At 43.4% G+C, this 17,926-nt stretch overlaps 1 protein-coding gene across 3 annotated transcripts in view; it reads right to left on the bottom strand.

The window, feature by feature from the left end:
• Positions 1-17,926, bottom strand: part of crtc1 (CREB regulated transcription coactivator 1) — a 66,553-nt gene that overhangs the window by 34,729 nt on the left and 13,898 nt on the right. Inside the window, exons 2-4 of one of the 3 annotated variants that reach the window (XM_033046996.1) lie at positions 15,893-16,031; positions 5,484-5,600; positions 1,709-1,846 (exon numbers count right to left, since the gene is read on the bottom strand). In XM_033046996.1, the coding sequence (XP_032902887.1) occupies positions 1,709-1,846; positions 5,484-5,600; positions 15,893-16,018 (381 nt within the window). In that variant the 5' untranslated portion in view covers positions 16,019-16,031. Of the gene's footprint in view, positions 1-1,708; positions 1,847-5,483; positions 5,601-15,892; positions 16,089-17,926 lie in introns of those variants that run through there. The other 2 variants (XM_033046997.1, XM_033046998.1) reach the window with 2 other exon arrangements.

Here is a 17,926-nt window from a genome sequence, read left to right as displayed (position 1 = left end):
AGCGTGTAGGGAATGGAGATGGAAGTGAGATACATAGAACTACGGTGAACGAGTGATCAATGGCCAGCCTGACTTGGTGGGCTGAAGGGTCTGTTTCCATGCTGTATCTTTCAACCAATCCATCCAATAGGAAGAATGTAGAAACAAGGAACTGCAGATGCTGGTTTACCAAGGAAAGATGCAAAGTGTTGGTGTAACTCAGTGGGCCAGGGAACATCTTGGAGAATATGGATAGACAACATTTCGGGTCGGGACTCTTCCCGATCCGAAACGTTGCCTATCCATGTTCTCCAGGGATGCTGCCTGACCCAGTGAGTTACTCCAGCACTTTGTGCCTTTCCAATTCAATAGAAGACTAGTTTTGTTTGCTCCAGGCCAGAATTAGGTAAGGCAAGCAGAGTTTGTGAGCCAAAGGGTTGTCTTCTACACTGTCCAACTCTCCGACTGAAGGACATTTAGTAAAGCAGATTGATCTTCACATCATTCTGATAATTTCATATTCACTGTTGCTGATATATTTGTTTTTTAATTTGTTTTTTAACTAATTTGAACTTGTATTTTCAAATCATTTGCCACACCTAGATTACTAGCCCAATAACATAACCACTTCCTTTAACCTGCTCCTTCAAATTGTCTTTAACCACATTTTTGGTTACCAATCTTAATACTCTACCGAGATTTGAAACTAGATTTCATTTTTTTAGGCTGTTCTGAAGCATCATGAGATGCCTTGTACCTTAAAGCATGATATAAATGAAAGTTGCTGTTGTCAGGAAACTAACCATTAAGATTTATGTATCTTTACATCAGTAAAAAGGTGATTTATTTGTGCACATCAATATTATAGATCTATATTTCAGAAACAATTCAGTTTAGTTTATTGTCACGTGTACCAAGGTACAGTGAAAAGCCTTTGTGGTAAAATACCAAGAATTCTTTAAAATTGTGCACTGCACCTCTAAGTGCTTCACCCAAAAAAAATTAAAAAATGAGATCACTGGTATTGATTGTTCAGTGTGGGACCACTCAATGTTTCTTTTGGAAGCAATGTAAAAAACAACAAGAGTTCTTCCTTTGTTTAAGAAAGAACTGCAGATGCTGGAAAAATCAAAGGTAGACAAAAATGCTGGAGGAACTCAGCGGTTGAGGCAGCATCTATGGAGAGAATAGGCGACGTTTCGGGACGAGAACCCTTCTTCAGACTGATGTCGGGGGTGGAGAGGCGGGAAAAAGAAAGGAAGAGGCAGAGAAAGTAGGCTTGTGGGAGAGCTGGGAAGGGAGAGGGGAAGGAGGGATAAAGCAAGGACTATCTGAAATTAGAGAAGTCAATGTTCATACTGCTGGGGTGTGACTTCTCTCATTTCAGATAGTCCTTGCTTTCTCTCCTCTTTGCGAAACGTCGCCTATTTCTTCTCTCCATAGATGCTGCCTCACCCGCTGAGTTCCTCCAGCATGTTTGTCTACCTTAAGAGTTCTTCCTTAGTTGGATGATTGATAATGTTACACTGGGTCCAAAAGCCAGAAGACTATCAAAGGAGGGTTCAGGAATGAACACTAACACTCTGAACCCGTGAGACTCCCTCCACTGCTTTGTGAGGCTTTACCTGGCAGTATGGGTGAAACATTCTCACTAGAGATCATTTTCCTCAGTGCTTCTCGCTCTGGCCCACATCTCAGCAGCCACACCGCTCTGACAGAGGAAGGATATCTGACGCCCATGTTTGTCAACAGGAATGGAACGGCGGTGTGGTGATCCCATCCGGTTTTTGTCCCTGTAGACCCGATCGACCAAGCCATGATGCCTGGTCGTTCTACTCGTGTCCAAAGCAGACGACTGGAACGGAGTCTGTAACACAAACAGGGGGAGTCTTTTCACCTGTTCTGGATATCTTCCCTCTTCGGCCTCCAAACTCATAGACAACCAACCCAACTCAGCAAAACGTGTTCAATATTGATTATCACACAAGAATTAATGGCATTGGAGTGATTTATTAGTATGGATTGGCCACTGGGTAACCAACTGAAAATAGTCGGGGTGGTGGGGGTGGTAGTTATTTTCAGGCTGGCAAACTTATTGGGAAGGTACCACAGAAATCAGTGCCTTAATTAATTACAATTACAATCTAAATTAGTAATATAGATGAACTGACCAAGTACATTCTAGTCAATTCTGATACAAAGATAGGAAAGCAAGTTATGAGGAAGATACAAAGAATTTGCAAAGGTACTAAGGCAGGTAAGGCAGAAATCAAGTAGATGGAATATCATGTGCAGATTATCTAGTTCAATAAGAATATGATGGCATAGTGGCGCAGCTGGAGGCCCCCCTGCTTGCTTTATAACATCTCACATGCAACGGGAGACTGAACGGGGGGTGGGGGTGTTGGTTGTGCACATAACATTAAGGAGCGCCAAACTATCTGCATTGTTAACCCAGAATTTAACTCCTGTTAAGGGCATCGGCCCAAAACATTGACTCTTCACAGATGCTGCCTGACCTCATAGGAATTTTAAGCATGTAGTTTCCTTTCAAATTTTCAGGATACAGTATACAGAAACAACATTTTGGGACAAGCGAATGCCATTTAATTTGCTTACCCCACAATGTCTCAAATATGTGGAAGTGGATAAGACCTCCCATACACAGCCTGGGCTGCCGTATCTCCCACCATGTGTTGAAATAAACCCTATTACATCCACAGATAAGACTTTCAGTTCAGTCACATCATGGGTGTTGGAACTATAAAACTACTGGGCACCATCTTAGATACCTCGGGCATCATCTCAGGTACTCTCAATGCTTAAGAGGCATTTGGACAGATATATGGATGGGATAGGTTTAGAGGGTTATGGACCAAGTGTGGGATGGTGGGAGTAGTGTGGATGGGGGCATGTTGGTCGTCATGGCCAAGTTGGGCCAAAGGGCCTGTTTCCATGCTATATGTCTCTATGACTATCTTCATGGGAAAATGGTGATGATTCTCAATCTGACATTGACTGAGGTGTTCCAGCAATTAAACAAAAAACTTGAAAGGAAGAGACTATTCTGCAGATAAACCAACAACTCAAGCAGCATCTAAACACTGGAAGGTTCACTCAGTTCCTCACACACACAGTACTTCACGCTTCATACTCTGTTTTAATGGCAGTACTTCATTGTTTACATTTTGTTTGAAAACTGAACATAGCAATCGGGAGACTTTAGCAGTCCTTGGTGTAACCGATTAATAGTGACTTCAGAATCATTGGAAACAAACAACTGAATACTAGGCATTGCCATGAATATAAAACTCTGGGCTGAACGGAGAGATGACTGTCTCTTCATAGCTGCAAATATCATGAGTGGATGGAAATTTCATCATCTCATGACTTTTCGTCATCCGAATTTGATCAGGTGCAGAATTCACACTGACCTGAGTGGAATGTCCTTGAGGGGTAAGCGGTAGGGGACAAAGGCAGAGGGTGTTGTTGATTTGGAGGAAGGGAACACAAAGGTTTTATGCAATTTGGTTTCCAAAAAAATTAGCCACACAGCATGACCAGCAATATGAGCTTGCTTGTCAGTCCCTTTTATGCTGCGAATTGTTTGGAGACATAAGGAACTGTAAATGCCGGAATCTTGAATAAAAGTGCTAGAGTACCTCAGCAGGGTAGGCAGCATCTCGGGAGGACATGACTAGGTGATGTTTTAGGTCGGGATCCTCCTTTAGATAAAAAATGGGCTATGAATTGTTTTGTGATTCTAAATGAATTTTTTTCTCTTTGTCCCTTGTAACTGCCGAAAAGCTCCAATCACCAGTGGATGGAGATTCTCATCTCTTGAGATGGTTGTGGTAACAACCCTTTTCGTTTTTTACTGCCCAATACCCACTGATTCAGAGGTAAACAAAAATCAAAAAAATACTTCAAGACACTGGAAATCTGAAATAACAAATGCTGGAAAAATCAAGGTCAGGCAGCATCAGTGGAACGAGAAACATTAATACTGAAATCTGGATACTCCAACCTTCATCAGAACTGGGAAGGAGACTGCTACTCTTTACACAGATGCTGCCTTATTTATATAGTTTTTCCACCATTTTCCGTCTTGAATCAGACAGTTTCTCAGACATTCCAGAACACCAGATGTGAACCCAATATGTTTTAAGCCAATATGTAGAAGAACCGACTGGAGGACAGGCCATCCTAGACTGGGTATTGTGTAATGAGGAAGGATTAGTTAGCGATCTTGTTGTGCAAAGCCCCTTGGGCAACAGTGACCATAAAATGTGGGAATTCTGCATTAGAATGGTAGGTGACACGGTTAATTCAGAGACTAGGGGCCTGAACTTAAAGAAAGGAGACTTTGTAGGTATGTGACGGGAATTGGCTCGGATAGACTGGCAACTTATACTTAAAGGGTTGACGATGGAGATGCAATGGCAAGATTTAAAGACTGCAAGGATGAACTCCAAAAATTGTTCATCCCTGTCTGGCGAAAAAGTAACATGGGGAAGGCGGTTCAACCGTGGCTAATGAAGGAAATCAAGGATAGTGTTAAATCCAAGGAAGAAGCATATAAATTGACCAGAGGAAGCAGCAAACCAGAGGACTAGGAGAAATTTAGAACTCAACGGATGAGCACAAAGGGGTTAATTAAGAGGGGGGGGGAAAGAGCATGAAAGAAAGCTTGCGGGGACTATAAAAACGGACTCTAAAAGCTTCTTCAGATATGTAAAAAGGAAAAGATTAGTGAAGACAAATGTTGGTCCCTTACAATCAGAGACAGGTGAATTTATAATGGGAAACAAAGAAATAGCAGAACAGTTAAATGAGTACTTTGGTTCTGTCTTCACAACAAGACACAAACAATCTCCCGGAAATACTAGGGGACTGAGGATCTAGTGGAAGGGAGGAACTGAAGGGAATCCACATTAGTCAGAAAATGGTGTTAGGTAAACTGTTGGGACTGAAGGCAGATAAATCCCCAGGGCCTGATGGTCTGCATCCCAGAGTACTCAAGGAGGTGGCCCTAGAAACCGTGGATGTATTGGTGATCATTTTCAAATGTTCTCTCGACTCTCAATCAGTTCCTGTGGACTGGAGCGTAGCCAATGTAACCCAACTTTTTAAGAAAAGAGGGAGGGGGAAAACGGGGAATTATAGACCAGTTAGCCTTACATCGGTAGTGGGCCTTCATTGCGAGAGGATTTGAGTATAGGAGCAAGGAGGTCCTAATGCAGTTGTACAGGGCCCTGGTGAGACCACATCTGGAGTATTGTGTGCAATTTTGGTCTCTATCCATATGTACATTGCAAATTCAGACTAACATATAAATTATAGCACAATCCTCCGATTAGGACATTGTCCTCTGCAAAACATTAGTTCGTTCTTTGTGCATTTTCCTTCCAATGTTGAGGGATCTGCTATACATGTCAAGTAATTTTCCCTCTTTTATTTCTGGGATGAGTGGCTAGCATTTTAGAACCCAAAAAGAAACTCACCTGAAAAGGCAGGTCCAGAGTGGTGCTTCCTATCTGGTTGACATTGGGCAAGGAGCCTCCGTAGTACTGAGCCCGGCCCTGTCCCAGCTGTAGGTATTGAGATTTCTGCAACTGCAACTGAGAACAAACAGGCCCATTATAAATAAGCTAACAACACTTGAGACATTGGCTGCCCAATCTTCCCGAATCTCTCCAGTAAAGACAGGACAGGCTGATCATCATCACATCATTTATAAATGCACCTGACATCAAAGACTTCTTAGGTAGACAAAAATGCTGGAGAAACTCAGCGGGTGCGGCAGCATCTATGGAGCGAAGGAAATAGGCAACGTCCCGAAACGTTGCCTATTTCCTTCGCTCCATAGATGCTGCTGCACCCGCTGAGTTTCTCCAGCATTTTTGTCTACCTTCGATTTTCCAGCACCTGTAGTTCCTTCTTGAACATCAAAGACTTCCTGCTGAGCTGAACTCTATCTCACAGCATGTGGCAAAACAACTACCTGGAAAGATACCTTGACGCTAAAGGTTAAACCACAATAGCAGTTTGCATAAACTCGGGCTTTAATCCGCTACAATACTGGCAGCATTCATGTAGAGAGGAGTATAAAATTACAAAGAGCTACTGAGAGATTAAGGCAAAGTTCAATGGGGGTGGGTGTGAGCACATCCACCAGTAACTGTACAGCATGCAGCAAGTATTCAAGTATGAACATCCGTGGCAATCAATTTCAAATAGATCTAGGGACCAGTGTGCACAGATCACAAAAATGTAGCAGTTAGGTACAAAGTAAATAAAACAGCTATTAAATATTAATTTTAATATCTTTAGAGAAGTTATGCTACAATTACACAAAGCCCTGGTTGGTCTGCATCTGCAGTACTGAGGATGAATATAGATGGGAGCATACATACAGAAGCTATGTAGTCACAAAATGCTGGGGTAACTCAGTCGTTCAGGCAGCATCTCTGGAGAAAAGGAATAGGTGATGTTTCGAGTCGAGACCCATAGGGTCTGAAAAGGGGTCTCGACCCGAAACGTCACCTATTCATAGAAACATAGAAAATAGGTGCAGGAGGAGGCCATTCAGCCCTTCGAGCCAGCACCGCCATTCCTTGTGATCATGGCTGATCGTCCCATATCAATAACCCGTGCCTGCCTTCTCCCCATATCCCTTGACTCCACTAGCCCCTAGAGCTCTATCTAACTCTCTCTTAAATCCATCTAGTGACTTGGCCTCCTCTGCCCTCTGTGGCAGGGAATTCCATAAATTCACAACTCTCTGGGTGAAAACGTTTTTTCTCACCTCACTCTTAAATGACCTCCCCTTTATTCTAAGACTGTGGCCCCTGGTTCTGGACTCGCCCAACATTGGGAACATTTTTCCTGCATCTAGCTTGTCCAGCCCTATTATAATTTTATATGTTTCTATAAGATCCCCCTCATCCTTCTAAACTCCAGTGAATACAAGCCAAGTCTTTTCAATCTTTCCTCATATGACAGTCCCGCCATCCCAGGGATCAATCAATATTCCTTTTCTCCATAGACGCTGCCTGATCCGCTGTGTTACTCCAGCTTTTTGTGTCTATCTTTGGTTTCAACCAGCATCTGCAGTTCCTTCCTACAGAGACTATGTATTAGGCTGTGAAGATAAACTGCTGATTATCACAGATTCACTGGAATATGCTCAATGATTGTACAAACAAGGTTTACATTCTCTGGAATACAGAAAATTAAGAAGCATAAATTATGTTGTTTTCAAATTCCATAAAATGCAAAAGTATAGTAAACAATGAGAATAGTGACAGATATCAGAAAGGCACAAACTGTAAAACTAGTTGGCCTACTGTAGATCGATTAACAATAATGAAGTGATACAAGTTGTGAAGTGAAATGAAGAGAGGCAACACTAAATATGTGGTAAAAGTGTAAAGGTGATGGCAGCAACAGAGAATTCTGGGGATCTTTGAAGCTGACAAAACATGTTAAGAAGGATATTTAAAAAAATGCAGAATCCACAGCTGTATTAACAGACCCCATAAAACTGTTCTGCCGTCCATTGAGATCACAGTTGATCTATTACCCAGCTCTATATAACCGTCTTTCCTCTAATTCCTTTAATACATTCTTGAGCAAAAATATGGGTATCAGTTATGGCCTCAGCATAGCTCCTTCAGGGCTATCACAATTTACATTTTACCAATCTGAGCACATCCATTATTCCTGTTTTCTTTTTCCTCCCACTCACCCAATTTTATAGGCAAATCAATAATTCTCAGCATTCCACCTGAGCTAACAAGCTAAAATGGAGTACAGTATCAAATACCTCTGGAAGTACACATATGCATAACACCATTTACATACCTGCCTGACCCCATTATTTAAATCACTCTTCAAAATGCTCAATCAGGATCATTAGACATGACTAGCTCTATAAATCATGTTGCTTATTCCCTGCAAGATTTTTTTTTAAATGGTGTCCAGTCACCTACACTTGATTAGGTTCAATTAATTTCTTGATAGATGTTGGGCTAACCAGAGTATAATCTCCTGGGTTTCCATCTCTCATTTTGGGGAATTACAGATATGTGCAGTTTTCCAATTAAAAGACAGTTAGAAGATTATAGTTAGAGAATCTACAATGTTCTAATCTGCCTCATTAAAACCCTGCAACAGGAACAGTCTGCTCCTGGGAATATGTCACTCTTTGATGCTGTTATTTCTTTCTTCTACAAGATAATGTGTTAATACTGGTAAATTACCTGCTCATTTATGATTTTGGAAGGTGCAGCATCACCAAGGCAAGCACGAACACAAAGTGGTCATTCAGTATGGTCACTATTACCGTACAATTTCATTAAACCGTTGCATAATGTTTTAGTTTTGATATCCTTTGTACTATTATTAGCTCTTAGCTATCTAGCCACCTTTTGCTACACTTTGTAATGGCCCTGTCCCACTGTCCAAGTTCATTCAAGTGCTCTCCCAAGTTAAAAAAAAAATCAAACTTGTGGTAAGCACGTAGAATGAACGTGGCGGGTACGTCGGAGCTCGGGGACGTCTCGTAACGCTAACGGCAGGTACTCGGGAAGACTCGTGAAGATTTTTCAACATGTTGAACAATGTCCACGAGAGCCCCGTGTACTTACGAGCGGCCATTACTCAGATCCAGCACATTGATGCAACCATAAAGAAAGTCCATCAACGCCTCTATTTTCTTAGAAGCTTGAGGATATTCAGTGTGTCGACGAATGCTCTCTTGAACTTCTACAGGTGTATGGTGGAGAAGATATTGACTGGTTGCATCACGGCCTGGTTCGGCAACTCGAACACCTAGCAGTGAAGATTACAAAAAGCTGTGGACACTGCCTGGTCCATCACAGGTACTGACCTCCCACCATCGAAGGGATTTATAGGAGGCACTGTCACAAAAAGGCAGCCAGCATCATCAAGGATCTACACCATCCTGGCCATGCTCTGCATTTCATCCCAACCATCAGGAAGAAGGTATAGGGGTCTGAAAACCATGACCTGCAAGTTCAGAAACAGCTTCTTCCCTAAAGCTATCAGGCTATTCTGCACTACAAGCACCAACTCAACTTAGGACTTCAAACTGTCTTGGTTGCATTAGTGACTTCAGGCTTTCAATTTGTTTTGCACTATATTGTTTTTTAAAATTCATTGAACTTCTTTTTTGTTTGTTTATTATGTTATCTACGGAGTACTATGTTTACAAACTTGCGGTGCCACTGCAATTAAGAATGGCATTGTCCTGTTTCGGTACATATGACAATTAACCATTCTTGACTCTTGAAAATATATGCCCCGTCTACTGTGGCCAATCTTTGTCGCTTCACATGGAAATCAGCCTTCCTAGAATCCATTTACATTTTTCTGTTCTGAACAATACATTAACAAGATTATGTTAGGATCACTATTACACAGATGTTCATGTGTCACATGATTGTTAACATAGTTTCCATCCAGATATTTACTTTCTTTCAGACTTGAATTAGTTTGCTTGTTCCAATTCATTTCAAACATAATATTTACGCTCTGCTACATTCTTCTGTAGTTCATCTGTTAAGCTAATTCTTTTGTTGCTGTACATGACTCTATCTTAACTGGCAGCTACATAGTTTTTATATGCCCTTTCATCATAGACACAGTTTAATCCTTGTGGCTTCTCTACCACTTTCCTTATCTTTTATTGATTGTATAATTTAATAGATTCACTTCCCAGTCCTGACCATTTGCCGTCCTTTCTCACCATGTACTACCTTTCCGATATAACCACTTATGCCATCCCGTATGCAGCGAAAAATTAATGGCATTACATGCTATATGATCACAAACCCAAATATGTATAGTTGGGCATGGACATAAACAGCAACTTTATACAAATTAAATTGATATTATACAGTTGATGAACATCTAATGAATGAGGGAAGATCAAAGGTCACAGAATCAGAGAGGCCATTGTCTCATCAAATTGATGTCAGCTTTATTCAAGACCATAGATAGTCACAAAATGCAGGTCAGACAGCATCTCTGGAGAAAAAGAATAGGTGATGTTTCAGGTCGAGACCCTTTTTCAGACTGAGAGATCAGGGGAGAGAGAAACTAGAGGTATGAAAAGGTTCAGAATACACCAGAGCCGGCACCGATGACCAAGGAAACGTGGAGCCCACAATCAATATTCATGCTGCTGGGTTATGAGCTATATACCAGCTAGACCAACCGCACACTGGGCGATCATTTCGCTGAACACCCACGCTCAGTCCACTTTGGCCAACGTAATCATCCGGTTGCCAAACATTTTAACACAAAAATTGGAGGAACAGCATCTCATATTTCACTTGGGCAGCTTACAACTTAGTGGTATGAATATTGATTTCTCTAATTTCAAGTAACCCTTGCATTCCCCCTCTCTCTGTTCCTCCCCCACCCTAGTTGGCCTGCTAATTTCACTGTTTGCATCCATATATCCCTTCGTTATCACCCCTTCCACAGCCAACAACGGACCCATTGTGGGCTCTACCTTTCCTTGGTCATTGGTGCCGGCTCAGATTTGTTCTGAACCTTTTCATACCACTCGTTTCCCTCTTTCCTGGCTCTTAATATGAAGGAGGATCTCGACCCGAAACATCACCTACTTCTTTTCTCCAGAGATGCTGCCTGACCCGCTGAGTTACTCCAGCATTTTGTGTCTATCTTCCGTGTAAACCAGCATCTGAAGTTCCTTCCTATACATTTATTCAAGACCTTTCCTGCTTGTCCCACTCCTGCACTTCTCTACAAAGTCCTGCAAATCGTTTTCTATAAAGGACATATCCAGTTCCTTTTGAACACCATCAATATATCTACCTACCCAACCACTACATTCCAGATCTAAACCACTATGTTGCGGGGGGAAAAAAAAGGTCTTCATACCACTTTTGTCTCTTTGGCCATCGCTTGCATCTATGACCTCAGGTCTACAACTTTCCTGCCAATGGGAACATTTTCTCTCATCTGGACCCTTTATGATTTTAAATACTTTTGGTGGATTTTCTCTTACTCTTCGCTGCTCCAAGAGAAACAACTCCGACATTTTCAGTTCATTCAAGTAACTGCACCCTATTCCCGGAACAATTCCAGTGCATGCATAAAGATGACTGAGCCAAGGATATTTCTTTGAGGAATGCCTGCAGTTATATCCTGGGGTTGTACTGATTCACCTCCAACTAAAACGGAATGTGAACCTGAGCTGGTAGATTCTTCCTTTACCTCATTTACTTCATTTTACCAGGCTTCTTGAGACTGCATCTTGCATACTAATATCTCATCTTCATTTCATAGGCATCAACTCTCACAGTGTCTCTGCAATTCAGCTAATTTGTTCTTGGTTGGGTTAAAGGTATAAAGTTTGAGTTAAGTAGTCCTGGCAGAATATAAATCAAGCAGAATTTTCACTTGAACATTATCTTTACTATCTCCATCATTTGTTGATAGGCCAGTTATTATGTTGCTTTTAGAGGGAGAGATACACCTGGGTAATTTTCTACTTTGTAGTACTCAAACTGCTAAACAAGAGATGTCAGTAGTTCTGGAGTAAGAAACTGCTGGAGGTACTCAGTGCGGGTCAAGCATCATCTGTGGAGGGAAATGGACAGACGACACTTCAAGTTCGGTCCCTGCTTCAGAGTGTCTTCAATCTATCCCATAATTCCAATCACCTGTACCTGGAATAATCCCAGTATGTACATACAAGATGGTTGGGCCAATGATATTGCCTTGAGGAACTGCAGTGATATCCTGGGGTTGTACTGATTTACCTCCAGCTAAAATTATCTTCCTTTGCAGCAAATGTAACCCAAGCCAAATTGTAATTTTATCCATTTTCTTCCACAGATGCTTCCTGATCCGTAGAGTTCCTCCAGCAATTTGTTTTTTATTCAAGATTCCACCAGCCGCGCGGTCTTGTGTGTCTCTGGAGTACAAGAGTGCATAAGACCTTGCATAAATCAAATTGGAAGCAAATTGGCTTCTGTATTGGTGAAGACCTCAGGAGGCTAAGACAAATCAATCAATCGGCAATCCTGACTGAAGATATCTACAAATGCTGAGCTTACACTCACTCAGTGAGAATGGGAAAGAGGACGGAACCTAAATGGGGAAGAGTCAACGTTGCGATAGTACCATCCTCAGCTCATTCCACACACCCAACCCCCTTTGTGTGAAAAAGTTACCCCTCAGATTCCTTTTAAATCTTTCCCTCCTCACCTTAAACTTATGTCCTCTGGTTTTCGACTCCCCTACTCTGGGCACGAGACTCAGCGTTTACCCGATCTATTACTCTCATGTCTTTTTACATCTGTATAAGATCATCCTTCATCCTCCTGCGCTCAAAGGAATAAAGTTCTAGTCTGCTCCCTAGAGCTCAGCCCCTGAGTCCTGGCAACATCCTTGTAAATCTTCTCTGCACCCTTTTCAGCTTGACAACATCTTTCCTATAACATGGCGCCCAAAACTGAACACAATACTGTTTATGTGGCCTCACCAACGTCATATATAAATGCAGATAGACGCAAAAAGCTGGAGTAACTCAGCGGGACAGGCTGCATCTCTGAAGAGAAGGAATGGGTAACGTTTTGGGTCGAGACCCTTCTTCAGACTGCATAACTGCAGCATGACTTCCCAGCTTCTATACTCAATACTCTGTCTAATGAAGGCCAACACGCTGAATTTGATATATGTAACTTTTCAGTATTATGTGGCTTCCACTTGACTGGTTCCACAAACGGCAGGTTTGCCACATGAGGAGCAATTGAGCATGCCAGGCCTCTCTGGAGCTTAGACCAATTAGAGGGGATTGCAATGAAAATCATAATATTTGTAAAGGACTTGAAAGGATGGATGTAGAGGTTGTTTCTCCTGTTTGAGGAGCCAGAATTTTCAATTTCGAAATGTGGGGTAGGCGGTTTAGGATTGAGGTGAAAATATTTTTCCACAATAGGGAAGTGAATCTTTTAGGATTTTCTATATTAGGGAGCAATGGAGGCACAGTTGAGTTTGTTCAAAGATAAATAATTAAATTCTGCGCATTAAGGTAATCCTGGGATATGCATATAGTGCAAGAAAATGAACTGAGCTACAACATCAGGTATGATCTTGATCAAAGAGTGAGCAGGTAAAGGCCTAGATGGCCACCTTCTGCTCCTGTTTCTTCTGTTCTGATGTACATGTTAGCACCTCATTTTAAAGTAACCCTGCACTCTATCTGACCGGCTATTCTGCTTCCTCCATTGAACCCAGGTTGCCCCCTACACTCAACCACAATGGCAATGGCAAAGTGAAGCATGTTATATTATAAGATTACAGTCACGGAATATTCCGTGGAGTAAGCTATGGCCCATTGTTCTGCTGCTGATGGTCCTCAAAGCCTCATGAAAGTCCAGCTTTGAGCTGCTGACGCTTTCCTTTCTAGTACAATTGCAATGCCACACAACACAGTGGAAAGATTCTTGTGTGTCAAGGCAGCATTTCACATTAATGTCTGCAAACTGGTCATGCCTACCAATGCTATCATTGATGGAGGCATCAATGATGTTTAGTTTAGTTTATTGTCACATGTACTGAAGTACAGTGAAAGGTTTTTGATGCGTGCTAACCAGTCAGCGGAAAGACTGTACATGATTCCAATCGAGCCATCCACAGTGTAAAGATGCATGATAAAGGGAGTAGAGATTTAAAAGAGTGGAGCGATTGTAATGTATGATTGCAGATCCACTTCGGTGACCAGCACACAAAGAGGCACCTGAGTTGGGTGCCATCTTGGATCATGCTCATAAGTAAATTAGTGAGGATGCGAATGGATTATTTTGTTTATGTTGCCTCATGTATCACCAACTACAAACAAAGTCTGGTAGCTTTGTACCTATGGATTTGGCCTCAAAATCTTGCCTACTCTGTGTTAGTAGTTGGAATATTGACAAATTCTTCCCTCTTCTCCATTAACCCTTCAAGCCAATTTAAAATGTCCCTCCCAGATGCACAAAATACAACGTTCCCAAAGGAAACTATCTGGACCCTCAATTATAGAATCCTGCAACTACCACGTTTGCCATCTTCCACCTTGTCACAATCAGCATTCCGGCTGTCTATCTAACAGTGTTTATCCATACACTCACAGACAGCAAACACAACACTACGCCACCCAGAAGTGATCTAAAAGCTTTGACAAGAAGTCATCTACCTGAAATGTTAACACTGTTTCTCTCTCTCCCCTCATACTATATTTCATCATTTTCTTTTTTGTTCTAAAGGTGGCGTCAGAAGAGCATTCATCATTCTCTCACTCCCTTCAACAATAAATGTGAAAACTATGATTGATGAGAAAGGTGTTCACAGTTATGGAATAAAGCAAGTAAATGCAATTAAATATACAGAATCACAGACCCACTTGAAAGGCTTATGGGGCTGAGTGGCCTACTTCTGATCCTCTGGTTTGTTTGGCAATTATCTTTAATGTGTATCCTCTGTTTACTGATCCTACCTCTGAAAACAGTTAGTCCTTTGATCAGATATCGATCGAACCCACTGCCTCTCAGGGTTTCCACATCCTATTGCTGTTTTCAATTAAGTCTATGCAAGTGAAGCAGCTGCACCTAGTGTTCACATTACTCAAAAGCATCAAATTTGTTGTTGGCATTGTTTAGCTTGTTGCTGAAATATAAAAACCCATTCACATGGAAGTGATGCAGTGTTGATAAATGGATGATTTTCTAAAATGCAAAGGGAAAAGTCCAACAATACTCAAAACAAACAAAAACCTGCTGGTTTGTTGGAGGCAAGAAAACAGTACGAGCACTTTTAATGACAATAAACTACATTGACTTTCAATTTCTGGGAATCTGTTGACATCACCTTCATCTGAAACGAAAGCCGGTTGTTTCGCTCAACACATTGAAAGCAATCCAAAACTTCTGCACCAAGAAACCCAAATAAAAGCACTCACAACCAAATGCACAATTAGCCTCAGAATATAAAATCCAAGGAACTTCACTCGAAAATTTCACAGCTGTTATTACAGGATGAGAGACTTATTCCGTTTGCGGGGAGTGGAGATAATTATTTTAGACACCCCTGAATAAATATTGATTTTGACAGTGTCAGATTGGTGGGTTATGCAGGTGCACTTCTTGCAATTATGTGGCATCTTTATTCTGGTTTAAAAAAAACACATTCCAGTGCTTCACAATGTGGGGTCATGCAGTTTACATTGTGCGGTATTGTCGAGGCAATATGGGATGTTGTGGGAGCGAGGGCGTTCTCTGCAGTCAGGGAGTCAGTGTGGGATTGGCGGGGTTCAGCGTGTAATGGCAGGCGGTACAATATGTCTGGATATTTAGTGCAGAGTTGATGATACGGAGAGAGGGGGTTAATAGGGATTTCAGGAGTTCGCTGCGGGGTCATGGGGTAGGGGTGCGGTGAGATCTGGGTTCAATGTGGTGTCAGTGTGCAGCGTGGGCGCGGAGTGTGGTGGTGGACAGGGTTTGGTTTGGTGTGGGCTGGGGAGGAAGGAGCCGGCGTGTGGAGTAGGGGTAGGGGTGCAATGTTAGTGAGTTCAGTGCGGGGTCGGTGGGTTCACGAGGGGGGGAGGGAGGAGGGGGATGCTCGTCTGCAATAGGCCCGAGTGTGGAGGCCGATGTCGGCCCTTTTAGCCAAATATCCGCACGCTCGGCTCTTGCGGGGGTTTTGTGACTGAAGGGCTGGTGCCCGCGGGCAATGGACGGGCTGTCGAGGCCGGTCCCTTCCCCTCAGTGCGGGGGCTGCGGCATCCCACCCCCGGCCGGCCGGGCTGCAGCCTCCGCGGGTACATCCTCCCCCCCCCCCCCCTCTCCCCCCTCAGCCCGGGGCGCCGACTCACCCGGGCCGCCCGGGTGATGCTCAAGTCCTTCATCACTTCCTCGAACGCCGCCGTCTCCTCCGCCTGCTTCTGGGTGTGGAGCGCGATCTTCTCGCTGAATTTCCGCGGGTTGTTCGACGCCGCCATTTTCCGCAGCCGCCTCCTTCATCCTACGCGGGCACGCCACGCCACGCACGCCGCGACCTCCGCGTCAGCACGCACGCACGGGCAGGGCAGCGTCGGGACTCCGCTCCCAGTCCCATCGTCATCCTCGCCCCTCGCCAACTCAATGCCCTAGACACATCAATGCCAACTCCATGCCCTCGCCAACTCAATACCCTAGCCAGCCCAATGCCAACTTAATGGCCTCATGTGCTAAATACCAACTCAATCGCCTCATCAACTCAATGCCCTAGCCATCTCAATGCCAACTCCATGCCCTCACTAACTCAATACCCTAGCCATCTCAATGCCTTCATTAACTCAATGCCAAATCTATGCCCTCGCCAACTCATTGCCATCACTAACTCAATGCCCTAGCCAGCTCAATGCCAACTCAATGGCCTCATGTGCTCAATACCAGCTCAATGCCCTCACCCGGTCAATACCAGCTCAATGCCCTCGCCCCTGCCCATCCTCGCCCCCTCACCAACTCAATGCCCTATCCTACACGCTGTCCTTGCCAACTCTATGCCCTAGCCTGCTCAATGCCAACTCAATACCCATGCCAGCTCAGTGGCAACGTAATGCACTCACCAGCTTAATGGCAACTCGATGCCCTCGCCAACTTAACGTCCACACAACTCAATGCCAATGCAATGTCAACTCAAAGCCCTCACCAATGTAATGCAACTCAATGTCCCCATCAACTCGATGTCCTCACAATTCAATGCCTTCATCAATTCATCGCCCTCATCCTTCGAACCCTCTCTCCCAAATCATGACACCAAATTTCCCCATGCACCAACAATTCAATCCCCACTCTAGCAAGCCATCCAGCGGTCTGAAGAAGGATCAAAGACCTCATCCCCCAACCCCATTCTCCAAAATCGCATCATCAAATTATTTCATCCACCAACAAATCATTCCCCATCCTAACAAATCATCTCACAGTCAAAAGAAGGGTCCCGACTGAAACCGTCGCCTGTTTCCACCACATATGCTGCCTGATCCATTTACTTCCTCTGTGTTTTTGCATCTGCATTGTTGTGTCTCCATTAAACATATCCCCTTTGGTCCTGGATGTCCCCATTATGGGGAAAACTTCTCATTATCCATCCTGCGCCTCCTCATAATTGTGTATGCGATGTGTGGAGAACGAAACTGAATTCACATTCAAGCCAATCATCTGTCTGAAGAAGTGTCCCGACCCAAAACATCACCTATCCATGTCCTCCATAGATGCTGCCTGACCCACTGAGTTACTCCAGCCCTTTGTGGGTTTTCTTTTGTGTAAATCAGAATCTGCAGTTCCTTGTGACTTCATATTTTATTAGAACTGGTCAAGGTTGAAGCAGCTCAGCAACTGAACCTCACATTTCATCAATTGAAATAGGAGGGGATGATTCCCCCACTCTAGCCTGTTCAAAGATTTAATGCGATCACATTTCCACTTACTTCCCCTTGATCTCTTAAGACAATACATTGATCTGCTTAAAAACCATTCCCTTGACAAAAGTTCATTGACCACAGTGTCTTACAGCGCCAGAGACCCGGGTTCAATCCTGACTACGGGTGCTGTCTGTGCGGAGATTGTACCTTCTCCCTGTGACCTGCGTGGGGTTTCATCTGGTTGCTCCGGTTTCCTCCCACACTTCAAAGACGTACAGGTTTGTCGGTTAGTTGGCTTGGTCAAAATTGTAGATCGTCCCTCGTGTGCGTAGAATAGCGTTAATGTGCGTGGATTGCTGGTCCGCGCGGACTCGGTGGGCCGAAGGGCCTGTTTCCGCGCCGTATCTCTGAACTAAACCTGAAATAATTATTTGTTTCTTCGCCGATGTTGCCCGACTCGCTAAGTTACTCCAGCACTTTTGTGTTTTGCTCAAGATTCCAGCA

This window comes from Amblyraja radiata, chromosome 29 (genome assembly GCF_010909765.2).
Source record: "Amblyraja radiata isolate CabotCenter1 chromosome 29, sAmbRad1.1.pri, whole genome shotgun sequence".
Lineage (NCBI taxonomy): Eukaryota > Metazoa > Chordata > Chondrichthyes > Rajiformes > Rajidae > Amblyraja > Amblyraja radiata.
The sequence above is the reverse complement of the archived record's forward strand: the minus strand, read 5'-3'. Positions and strand labels throughout refer to the sequence as shown.